The sequence below is a fragment of the Echinops telfairi genome, unplaced genomic scaffold, assembly GCF_000313985.2.
Source record: "Echinops telfairi isolate 266 unplaced genomic scaffold, ASM31398v2 ScPeMD7_7469;HRSCAF=8507_1, whole genome shotgun sequence".
Classification (NCBI taxonomy): Eukaryota; Metazoa; Chordata; class Mammalia; order Afrosoricida; family Tenrecidae; genus Echinops; species Echinops telfairi.
Genome location: NW_022111373.1, coordinates 100,642,410 through 100,655,506, shown reverse-complemented (window position 1 = coordinate 100,655,506; position 13,097 = coordinate 100,642,410). Strand labels below are relative to the sequence as shown.

At 41.4% G+C, this 13,097-nt stretch overlaps 1 protein-coding gene across 1 annotated transcript in view; it reads left to right on the top strand.

The window, feature by feature from the left end:
- Positions 1–2,522: 2,522 nt before the first annotated feature.
- Positions 2,523–13,097, top strand: part of ITGA2 (integrin subunit alpha 2) — a 99,523-nt gene continuing 88,948 nt past the window's right edge. The window contains exon 1 of the mRNA XM_004703722.2: positions 2,523–2,671. Coding sequence (XP_004703779.2) covers positions 2,523–2,671 — 149 coding nt within the window. The remainder of the gene's footprint in view (positions 2,672–13,097) is intronic.

The window sequence follows — 13,097 nt, the reverse complement described above, 5'->3', positions numbered from 1 at the left end:
TGTGATTCATAGTGATCTTTTAGAATGAATGGGACCTGGATCTATAAGGCTTCCAAGACCGTAAATCTTTTTTCCCCATTAGATTTTTTGGGGGGTATATAGCACATATCATACAATTTACTAGTTCAATCACATCAATAAGAGTTGCACAATAAGTTTTAGAACATGTTCTTAGGAGACCTATTTTAGCACAGAACTAAATGGTGAATGAGTGGCAAGATTTAAGTGCTGAATAAGAGTGTCCAGGCCCTAAGACAGGCAACTGCAGAGTCATCGACAGACTAAGCTCAGCATGTTTGAAGGACAGAGGAAAGCCCGTGCGTGAGGATAATGTGAGCCAGGAAGAAAGCCATGTGCAAGGAGGTCAGAAAGATACCCGAGGGCCATCTCATGAAAAACCTTTGAAATCATGGTAAGGAGATTGCGTTTTATTCTGAGCACAGTGGTAAGGCACTGAGCTATTTTAAGTAGATGAAATGATCTGATATAAATTTCTAAATTAGAATGTATATAGAGTGTATACCCACATACATATATAGCTTGTGTATACATACGTATATATAATAAAATTTAAACTGCTAGAGGCAAAGTGGACTCCACCGTGATTTCATGTCATAACATGATCTGCCAAGGCTCCATTAATGGAGAGAAATGAGATCATTGTGTATACAGTCAGATGTGTTCTTTCTACCATTAGCTATTTTAACAGTGGGAGCAGTTTGGCATCATCTCCCCAAATTCTTACTCGTATGATACATAATTGCCAACATATTCAAACAATGTCCATTGAGCTCTGCACTGTGTTTGCAAACACAAATAAGCTGAATGGCCATTAAGGGTGTCTGCTTCATTTGCTGTGCTTTTCCCCCTTCTTTTGTTAACAAAATGAAAAGTACTCATGAGCAATAGCTGTAGAAGAAAAAGGTGTTATTGCAGAGCTTTGTTGAGTCTTCTGGAGAGCATGTTTCTTCTTGGCAGTACATTTTCTAAGAAATAATGAAGTGTGTTCTTTTGATTGAATGGATGGATCCCTCTTGAAGAGAGATTTTGGTGCATTAGCTTCTTTAAACCCTGAAGCACTGTTGACTTCCTTATGCATTTGGAAAACTCTAGAGAATCAGTCCCCAGACACAGGAAGGCATGACAGATGAGCCAGCAATTGTCTTGCAGTACTTCAATAGCCACTACCGTAGCTTTATGAAATAGTGTACACTTTCAATGCTGCACAGAAAGTAGGATGTTCTTTGTGAAAAGATTTGTTAATGGAACATTGCTATTAATGTGAACAGGTGCCTGCTCTGACTTCAGTGTCTATAAATGACCTGAAACTACTATCTCAATAGGCTGCCTTAGTAGTCACACGACCTTTCTTTCTGTAGAATAGAGGACGACCAATGTTAATGCTATCATTGTCACGGGAAAGGAAATTTCATCAACTTACCATATGTAGTCGAGGAGAAGCCGACCCAAATATCCACCAAGGGACCTAATTTTACCACAAAAACTGCATAAAAAATGTGCTGAAAAACTTGGCTTATATGGGTGCTCTTTTCTCCCATTCCTTTTCCATCAGAAACAAAGTTGCGCAAACATTTCTACTAAGGTTCATTCCTTGTTTGTCTTTGGTTCTGTCCTTCTCTTTCTTCTTTAAAAAATGCTTATTCCTTCTGGATAGCTCAGAATGAAACATCCAAACGAAACCACCTTTCGGCAGTTTCTACTGGAGTCAAAGGCATGTGACCTCTTCCCCTACCTTTCCATCCTCAAGAGTTCTTTCGGGAAGATGATGATACACCATTCAGGGAGCGCTGAGCTTCCACCTCCTTCAAAGATGGAAGCAGTACTTTTTAGAGTGATTTTTCAGATATCTTCAGGGGAAGTTAGGAGAAATGGAAGCAATCCTTCAGGCCTAGCTGACAGAGTCTTATTGATTAGAAAGGACAAAGAGCTCTCAAATTACATAAGGAGACTTAGATGTAATGGTGGTTTAAAGGATAAGCCTCTTGAATGCAAAATCCCTGTTCAGATTTTGTCCCTAGCACCGTTCAGCAGTGAGATAGGCTTACCTCCTCACTCACATGCAAAAACTCAATGCCATCAAGTCGATTCTGCTCGTAGTAACTCTGTGGGACAGAGGTTTCAGAAGCTGTTAATCGTTAGAGGAGTTGAACGTCTCATCTTTATCCTACAGAGCCACTGTTGGATTTGAACTTCTGATCTTGTGGTTAGCAGGCCAGGGCATAATTCACTCAGCCACCAGGGCTCCTTGCTTATTTCTGAGAACCTTAAAATCTTTGCAAAATGAAGTCAATATTTATTAGTGACCATATCTTTGAACTAATGAGATAATAAATCATGCATATAAAGTACTTAGCATCACACCAGGATCCAAATAAGTACTTAAAAAGCAATAGCCATTAAATTTTGATAAACATCCATAGGAAGTATAATCATTATAACAGACAAGTTTTTATAGTGGTTTTGATATTTGTATTACAAACTTATATTCATAAATTGTAAATATGGACTGTATTTTTCTTTTTCTTATAGGGCTTTTAAATTGTTGTGTGGCATACAATGTTGGGCTTCCTGAAGCAAAAATATTTTCCGGGCCTTCGAGTGAACAGTTTGGCTATGCAGTGCAACAGTTTATAAACCCAAAGGGAAACTGGTAAGAATATTCTATTCTCTATACTTTCAATAAAAATGCTAAATAAATACTTTAAAAGAACTAAATAAATAATAGTTAACTCCAATTGCTTATTTAAATTCGTGCCCGTTATACTGTTAATGGATAACCTTCAGACCTACTAAACTGAGGGCTTTCTTTGAGAATAGATAGCTGTAAGAAAATAATTAATAAGATGATTTACAGTATGAGTACTTTTCTTTAGACTTGAATAAAAAATGCCCTCTAAAAAATCCATATAAAACTTGTTATATCACTTTGACCATTTAACATCCACTTACTTGTCTATCGATTAATTGATCTATTGATCTCTCATCTATAACTAAAAACAAAATCCTTTTTCATCAAATAGATTCCAACTCCTAGCTCTCCTATCGGACAGAGTTGAACTGCCTCCTAGGGTTTCCAAGGCTGTGATCACTGCAGAAACAGACTGCAGCTTTCTTGTACCCTGGAGGGGCTGGTGGGTTTGAACTACTGAGCTTTCAGTTAGCAACTGCGCCCTTAACCCCAGCGCCACCAAGATGGCTTATATCTGTTTAGAAGTATACACAAATGAAAATGCGTCCTTTAATTTTAAGAATCATTTTTAGATTTTTCTTTATTTTTCTCTTTTTAATGACCTTTTGCTTTCGTCATGTATGCTGTCCGCGATATCATTCCACAGCTCATCGGGTCATTACTGTTCAAGGTGTCAAATCGGTTCGTGAGATGTTCTCAAAATTCGGGTGGGACAGACTCGTTTGTATTTAGGCTCTCAGGAGTTTGTTTTCATTTTCTTGAACTTTAGCCTGCACATATATATGAGCTACTGAGGATCTGTTCCATAGTCAGTCCTTGGCTTGGTTTTGCTGATGCTATTGAGCTTCTCCATAGAATCTTACCACATATGCAGTCACTTAGATTTCTAGGCATTTGATCTGGAGAAGTCAACTGCATAGTCCCACTTTACACTGTTGAAAAAGGTGTTTGCAAATAAGAAATCATTGGTTTTGCAAAATTCTATTATGCACACTCCACCTTCGTTTCCATCACCAAGACCACACATTTTAGCTACTCTTCTTCCCTCCTCCTCATTTCTTAGTTTCGTATTATAATCATCTTCCTTGCGTGTTTGATGGATTTCAGATGGAAGAAATTGGTAGAATTTCTTCATCACTAGCTTTTGTGGTTGGTATGGAGATTTGAATAAAAGTTGTAATAACTGGACTTCCTTGTAGGCATATAGATATCAACCTATCACAGACAGCATTGTACTTCAACTTAGATCGTGAAATGTCCTGTTTGGACACAAAGTATATGATCCCATTTATCTTGAATTTGTTATTCTCAACAGATTAAGCTGTATGACTGTCGAATTCAATATGGCCAGTACCAGTGCATTTCAGCTCACTGATGCCGACAATCTTGATCTTTATGTGGTCCATTTCATTTCTGATGTCTTCCAATTTTCCTACATTCATAATTTGTACATTCCCCATTCCTATTCTGAATAGATATTTGGAGCTATTGCTTCTCGTTTTGAGTCAGACCTCATCAGCTAATGCAGGTCTTGAAAACTTTACTTCAACCATGTCGTTGTCACCATCAGCTCTGTGTAAGAGGGCAGCTCTCCCTCAGTCATATTTGAATGCCTCTCAACTTGAGTGGCTTCTCTCTGGGTACGATAGCTGGCGATGCTCTGCTGTTACCCGCAAGGTTTTCAGTATCTGACACTGTCCCCCTGCTCTGCATCAGGTCTTCATGGCTGATTCCTCAGCAAGGTACAACCCATCCCTTTTCCTAGTCTGTTCTTAATCTCGAAGCTGTGCTGAAACCTGGCTGCCGTGGATGACCCTGCTGGTATTTGAAACACTCGCGACATAGATTTCAGCATCACAGCAACACACAGGTCACCACAGTACTACCAACTGACAATTGGAAGGATGGCAGCCTTCAATATGGATTACAACTTAGTATAAAGAAAGCAAAATTCTTCACAACTGGACCAATAGGTTACATCATGATAAATGGAGAAAAGATTGAAGTTGGCAGGATTTCATCTTGCTTGTATCTACAATCAATACTCATAAAAGCAGCAGTTAACAGATTAAATGATGTGTTGTATTGGGTACATCTGCTGCACAAGATGTATTGAAGAGTAAGGATGTTACTTTGAGTACTAAGGTGTACTTGACCCAAGTCATGCTATTATTAGTTGCCTCATATACATGTGAAAGTTGGACATTGACTAATGAAGACTGAAGAATACTCAGAGCATTTGAATTATGGTACTGGTGAAGACTATTGAAAATATCATAGACTACCAAAAGAACATTGAAATTTTCAGGAGAAAACAGTTGGACCGATGGTTCCAGCGGTCGGGGCAGGGAGAAGGGGATGGGGGGGTGGTCATGGGAGAGGGGGAGGCGGGGGAAAGGAAGGATTTAGCCAGGGTCAGGGGAAAAACAAATGATCTAAAATCGATGACAAGGAGGGCATGGGATGCCTGTTGGGGCTTGATCAAGTGCAATGTAGTCAAGAGGAATTAACAAAAGCCGAATTAAGGCCAAATATGATAGTAGGACAAGGGAAAAGTAAAAGGAAAGAGAGAAAATAACTAGGAGGCAAAGGACATTTATAGAGGTGTAAATACAGGCATGTATGTATGTAAACATATTTATATATAATGATAGGGAAATATATCTACATACATATATCTATATATTAAGTATTAAGGCAGCAGATGGACACTGGGCCTCCACTCAAGTGCCCTCTCAATGCAAGAACACTTTGTTCTAATAACCTGGCACTTTGTGATGCTCACCTTCCCAACATGATCACTGAAGACAAAATGGGTGCATGAACAAATGTAGTGTAGAAAACAGATGGTGCCTGGCTATCAAAAGATATAGTCTTGGTCTTAAAGGCTTGAAGATAAACAAGCGGCCATCTAGCTGAGAAGCAACAAAGCCCACATGGAAGAAGCACACTAGCCTGTGCAATCAAGAGGATGAGGTATCGATGGGACCAGGTATCAGGCATCAAAGACCCAGAACAAAAAGATCATATCTATGTGAAAGAGGGGGAGGGCAGAGTAGAGACCCAAAGCTCATCTGTAGACAATTGGACATCCCCCTCACAAAAGGGTCATAAGGGAGGAATGAGCCAGCCAGTGTGCAGTATTGCACTGACAAAACATACAACATTCCTCTAGTTCTTTAATGCTTCCTGACCTGCCCACTATCATGACCCCCATCCTAACTTACAAATCTGGGTTCCCCAGAAGGGGAAGGTGGGAGAAAAGGGGAACTGAACACAAGGATCGACGTAAAACCCCCCCAGACCCCACTCCCAAAGGAGGAACAAAAGAATAGTGGGTGAAGGGAGACAGTGGGGTCAGTGTAAGACATGAAAATACTAATAGTTTATAAATGATCAAGGGTTCATGAGCGAGGGAGAGTGGGGGAGGGAGGGAAAAAAATGAGGAGCTGATACCAAGGGCTCAAGTAGAAAGAAAATGTTTTGGAAATGATGATGGCCACATATGTACACATGTGCTTGACACAATGGATGTATGCATGGAGTGTGATAAGAGCTGTAAGAGCCCCCAATAAAATGATTTAAAAATAAAAAGAGAGAGCGAGAGAGAAACGAGGATAGTGAGACTTTACTGCACATGCTTGGGACATGTTATCCGGAGAGATGAGTGTATGGAAATGGACATCATGCTAGGTGAGAGGGGACAGCGACAGAGAGGAAGCTCCTTAACCAGGTGGCTTGGCACAGTGGCTGCAACAGCGGCTCAAACATAACAGCAATCGTGCAGACGGTGCTGGACTAGGCAGCGTTGCGCATGGAGTTACTAGTTCCCACCTGTTGGAACTAGTTGTTTGCTTTAACAACAACATGTGGTAAAGGCTTCTCACAAACGTCTCTGCAAATTTTTACAGAGCTGACTTCTCCTGGCATATGTAGCTTCTTTTATTTTTGTTGAAAAGCACACCTGATCTGTTAGCACTGGGTAGTGACTATGTTTATAAACCATGGCCTTTTATTCCCCTAATGGCAAACATCACCTTCCTCGCTCGAGATGGGAATGTGTATTTCTGTTTCTGGTTTAAGTTGTCCATTTAGTAATGAAAATCAATTGAAGACAAATCCAATAGTTCTGGAAGTTGTATTTAATAGCTTTTTCTCCCCTCGAGATGATGATCCCTAGCGGACAGTGTTGGCTGACCCTGGAACCTTCCCTCCTTGTGCCACAGCAGGTCCAGACCATCCCCAGTAGACCTGGACCTTCAATTCCCTGTCTCCATCTCTCGTCTGTTTTGAATGATTAAATGTGCTCTTGTCTGCTGATCAAAGGACAGCTATAATTTACAACTTAGTTTCTGGGTGAACTTATCTTTGGATCGCCAGACAGCTGAATTCACAAACAGTTCGAACATGCCTGTTTCTGTGTTGAGGAAACAAAAGGAAATTATCCCTAGAGAGAGGAGTGTCTTAGAAGCTTCCTGGAGGAGGTAAACGGTTAATTGGATTTCATTGTTGGATACGATCACTTTAAATGTTGGAGAAGAACGTTGAGTAATTCAAGGAGACTAGAGAAGCAGTGTGTGTGGGAGACAGAGCATGTCCATCCACCCGCATGTCTTCGGTCCACTCAGCTAGATGGATAGGACCGGTCTGGTTGGAAATCCAGGGATTAGCAATTAATACAGTATTTGGAACATGAGAGGGTTCTATCTCTATCAATTACTAAACCATGCTTCAATAGCCATAACTCCTTGGCAAGGGCATTAGAAATATATTTTAGTTTATCTTGATTTTGAAATTTAGCAGGTGAAGTTGCTAATGACACACTATATTACATCTCCCCTATTTTTTTTCTGAGCATCTGGCTCCCATATTAAACAATGTATTCAACATCTCCATGTTAGTGTCTTAATAAACATAGCAACTTTTTTTTAATGCCTACCAAATTTAACTGAAGGAAAAGAAATCTCTCATCATCTGGATCATTTGATCAGGCCCCAAATCCTTGGCTCCTCTTTTTCTTGCATGTCTGAAACAAGTTATCCATTATCTAGTCCTGTTGACCCTATCACCAAACACACATTATATCTGACCTTTTCTCTCCTACTTCCAGGACCCCCAGTGGCATAGTGCTTAAGTACTTGGCTGGTAACCAAGCAGTTGGTGGTTCAAACCACCAGCTACTCCATAGAAGAAAGATATAGTAGTCTGTTTCAATAAAGATTACAGTCTTGGAAAAACTATGGGGCAGTTCTACTTCAACCTATAGGGTCACTTGGGGCTTGGGGTCAGAATAGACTCATCAGCAACATTCTCTACCACAACCCCACCCTATGGATGTTGGGTAAGTGTTGGATTGAAAGGTTCAAAACCACTAGTCACTACTTAGGAGAAAGATGAGGCTCTCTGCTCTGTACAGGTTTAGAGACCCCAAAACCCTATTGAAGGTCACTATGAGTCAGAATCAAACCAATGGCAGTGAGCATTTTGTGTAGAACCGCCACTGTGACCAAAGTCAGTTCTGGCTCTCACATGGGCGACGGTCACAGCTTCCCACCTGGTTTTTAAATGCCCTTGTTGCCTTTTCTTCTTCATTCTCCTCATAGCAACCAGTGTAAACTTTAAAGGACATGAATCAAATAAAGCCACTCCCAAGACGAAAACTCAGTGATGACTTTCCACGGTAGAGTCAGTCTGACTGACTGCCTTAAAGGATTTGCCTCAGCCTGACTCACTCATCACCTTTTCTCATCCTCCCTTGTAACAGTGCTCCAGAGAGTCAGTCTTTTGTCTGTTCCTTGAACACACCAACCTCATGCTTGATCCAACAGTTTTTGCACACTATCTTCTCCAAGCTGGGACAGTCTACCCCAAGAACCAATGCTTGGCTCTCATCTCTTAGTCTCAGTTCTCATGACTGCTCCTCATGAAGACCTTCCAGAAAGACCCTGTCTGAAATAGCACTTCATGATACCTTCTACTCATTTTCTAGTATCTGTCACTGAAATGGGGCTCAGTGATTTTATGTTGAATGTGTGAGTGAAAATCCAACATCCAAATGATTTCTTGGAAGAACTCTGAAGATGCATTTCAGACACCTTCAGATGCGCTCTGATTTCACAGGTGTGGCCTAGCAGAGAACAGCCTCACATAACATTGAGGTTATTCTTTGTAAGTAATGACTTTCCCAGAACAGGATAAACCTACACTAAAGAGCCATTATCAGTAATAGATGTTACTAGAAATGATGAAAAGACTCAGTCACTGATTACAGTTACATTGGAGAAGTTAAGTTAGGCCAATGGGAATCTAGCAAATAGTCTCATGGGATAGAGGAAACAGCTTCGCATCATTTCTTTCTCTAAGATTCTCTTTAAGCATTCAAGAGAAGCTTAAAAGAGACTGTACATAAAGCAGTTTATGATAATGCTTTCATACTGATAGCAAGACCTGGGAAACTAGGTACCTCTGAATCCTGCCTTGACCTTCTTATAACATTCCTGAAAGATGTATAAACACAGGACAATGGCTATGGGAAACAAGCCATAGCAAACATCTCTATTATTGACTGGGATAATGCATTTAATTCCAGGGTCAAGCTCTCTCTTAAGGTGTAGCATTCAGCTTATTCCCTCAAGCCTATTTGCAACCATCAGCTGATACCAGCATACTCCCCCCCATGCCGAGGAAGAGGAGGTGGTGAGAGTGGGAGCTTTCACATCTGAGAGTCCAAACCATATAGATGGAGGTGTGAAGCAAAACGGAAGAGGAGAAAAGCCGGACATGCTTTCAGGCCTCAGTTCTTTTATCGAAATGGTCTTGAGAAGCAAAGAATAGGCCGACCCACAGGCATGGACTGTGACTGCTTGAGGCGCAGAAAGCACAGCGCACACACGATCATGGATAAAAGGTGACGTGGAAGATTTATAAACCAAGTAGGCAACTGTGAACAATATAGGACAGGTGATATAACAGGACCAATTCTTACAGTTAATCATGTTTTAGTTCTTTTTAGTATAATGTGCTCTTCGTATCTCAATGTTAAGAGTTCATTTTCTCTTCTGAGAAAAGTGTTCGCTCACCAATAGAGAGGTCTAAGGGGCCCCTAATCCCAACTACGTGGACAGACCTCCTCCCCACAGAAAAAATCACTTGAGAGGCCAGCAGTGAAGCTGCAGCTCAGGGAGAGGGCGTTGTCCGATCAGAGTACACAGGAGCAAATGAAGGGAGAGGAAGAGAGAGTGGAGCACAGCTTGGACCACCAAGCCCTGAGGATGATATTCCCACTTGGAGCAGCCAAAGCACAGAGAGGACCATAGGGCCAGCCCCACTATGAGACACGATGTCCCTCACTGACCCATAGTGCTACAGGGGACAACACTGAGAATTGTGCCCAATCTGACCCCACCATACTGAGACAAAACACTAAGGGTGTGAAACAGAACAGCAAGGGGAACAGAGCGTCCAAGTCCCCAGGGAATACCAAAAATAGGCTTTGGAGCCAGGGCATGGCACCCCATCTGACTTGATCAGAAAACACTCCTAAAGGTCAACAAACAGGCCATGAACTAGAAAAAGGCTTTTCTTTTTTGTGTCATTGGTTTTTGTTGTTGTTGTTTTGTTTTCTTCTGTTGCTTTCTTTTGTTCTGTCTTGTTTTTTTGTGCATATTATTGTCTCTGCAGGTCTATCTAGATAAGATAGGTGGGATAAACAATCCGGAGGAGAAAACAACGGGACTGAAGGTCCCGGAGGGACATGGGAGGGCGATGGGGGAAAGGAAGTGGGTGTTAACACACCAGGGACAAGGGAACAATAAGTGATCCAAAATCGATGGCAAGGAGGGTGTAGGAGGCCAAGTAGGGCTTGATCAATGACAACGTAACTGAGAGGAATTACTGAAACCCAAATGAAGGCTGAACATGATAGTGGGACAAGAGGAAAGTAAAAGGAAATAGAGGAAAGAACTAGGAGGCAAAAGGCATTTATAGAGGTCTAAATGCAGGCATGTACATATGTAAATATATTTATATATGATGATGGAGAAATAGATCTATGTGCATATATTTATAGGTTTAGAATTAAGGTAGCAGATGGACATTGGGCCTCTACTCAAGTAGTCCCTCAACACAAGAACACTTTATTCTAATAATTCGGCACTCAGAGATACTCACCTTCAAAACACATTCGCTGAAGACAAAATGGGTGCATAAGCAAATGTGGTGAAGAAAGCTGATGGTGCCCAGCTATCAAAAGATATAGCGTCTGGGGTCTTAAAGACTTGAAGATAAATAAGCGGGCATCTAGCTGAGAAAACAAAGCCCACATGGAAGTAACACAGCAGCCTGTGTGATCATGAGCTTTCGATAGGATCAGGTATCAGGCATCAAAAGACAAAAAATCATGTCATTGTGAATGAGGGGGAGTGCAGAGTAGAGACCCAAAGCCCATCGGTAGGCAACTGGACATTCCCTTACAGAAGGGTTGCAGGGAGGAGATGGGCCAGTCAGGGTGCAGTATAGCACCAATGAAATATACAACTTTTCTCTGGTTCCTTAATGCTCTCCCTGTCCCAACCCCATACCTTCATGATCCCAATTCTACCTTATGAATATGTCTAGACCAGAGCATGTACACTGGTACAGATAAGAGCCAGTAACACAGGGAATTCAGGATGGATAAAACCCTCAGGACCATTAATGGGAGTGATACCAGGATGGTAACGGGAAGGGGGGGAGGAGAAAGGGGGAACCGATCACAATGATCTACATATAACCCCCCTCCCTGGGGGAGTGGACAACAGAAAAGTGGGTGAAGAGACATCGGGCAGTGTAAGACATGACAAAATAATAATAATTTATAAATGACCAAGGGTTTGGGAGGGAGAGAGAGGGAGGGCTAAAATGAGGAGCTGATACCAGGGGCTCAAATAGAAAGCAACTGTTTTGAGAATGATGATGGCAACAAATGTATAAATGTGCTTGACACAAAGGATGTTATGTATGTATTGTGACGAGAGTTGTATGAGCCCCCCATAAAATGGTTTTTAGAAAGAGAAAGAAAAAGGGTTCCCTCTTGACACCTGTTATTAGCCTGGCCTTGCCAAGGGGCCTTGCCACAGACGTTAGGGCTGAGCTCACGATCGAGGTGAGTGGATTCCCCACTCCTCCATTACTCACACCAGGGTTAGAGTGGGTCACAATTAAGACAAGCAGCCTCCACAGCTCTTTGGCCCAAGGAACATATCATGAGCCTTGGAAATTCAGGAAGGCCTGTTTCTTCTGACATCTGGCCCTGTGCCCGTCTTCACTTTGGATTTAGGACAATTGCACAGACTTTATGGAAGTAGCAGATGTGGGGAGGACTGTTTAAACATTAACTTTCCTTTTGATATTCATCAAGTTAACTTTGGACACAGAAAAAAGCATTAGTGGGAATTCCTTTAGTAAACCTGTGAGTTCGTTGCTTAAAGTGTTATAGATATACACCCCTCACCCCCACACTTTTATTTTTCTATCCTCCCTTACTGCTTCTTCTGAAGCTGTGGTCTTGATCGTTTTCCTTCTCCTTAGCTTGACTTTTGTTACAATCTGTGAGGATAGAACCTGTCATTCTATCCCAGAACCCCTTTCTCCCCTCTGACCACTCACTTTGAATCTCTCTGACTTTTCTAAAATCACAGATATTTTTGAAGTACAAGTAGAGCCGTGACATGTGTCCCAGATTTATAAAAATTTACAGGCACATTTTACATTGGGAGCTACTTCATTTTTAACAACACAATCCAGACTCTTTGGCTAGCTTTATTATACTTTTACTACCCTGTAGACTTTTACTCTAGAAACTGTAGTAATATGGCTTTGAAAACGGTTTGGGTCATTTTGGTAGTCTACAGTGAGCTGGGTAATTTGAAAAGCAAGATTATCTTCCAGCCTGTTCTCCAGTAGCTCTTCTCTGGCTTTGCTGTGTGCTCTCTAGTGGGTAGATGGTGGGGCCCCCCTGTTTTGAAGCCCACAGATTACATGCAGGATGTTCAAATGCACATGATGAAATTCTTATCACAGGTCATCTACAAAGGATTGCAATCTGTGTAAAACCATTCTCTAGAAGTTTTAGTAGTAAACACTGTTTCTGTTTGTCTTGCCAGAAAGTTTGTCCCAAGGAAAAAACAACCTGAGCTCATCCTGTGATTCAGCGACCAATGAACTGTGCAATAACTTGTGTAATGATGACGAACTGGGAACTGGGGGAATTTCCAGTTGTAGAAATGTATTTTCTTCCTCTGGCGAGACTAGCATATGCTTGCTTCTTGACAAGAGAAGGGAAATATAATTAAAGTAATGGTGGGGAAAAATCCATCTCTATATGAGCCTTTATTCCAGTTTGAAAAAA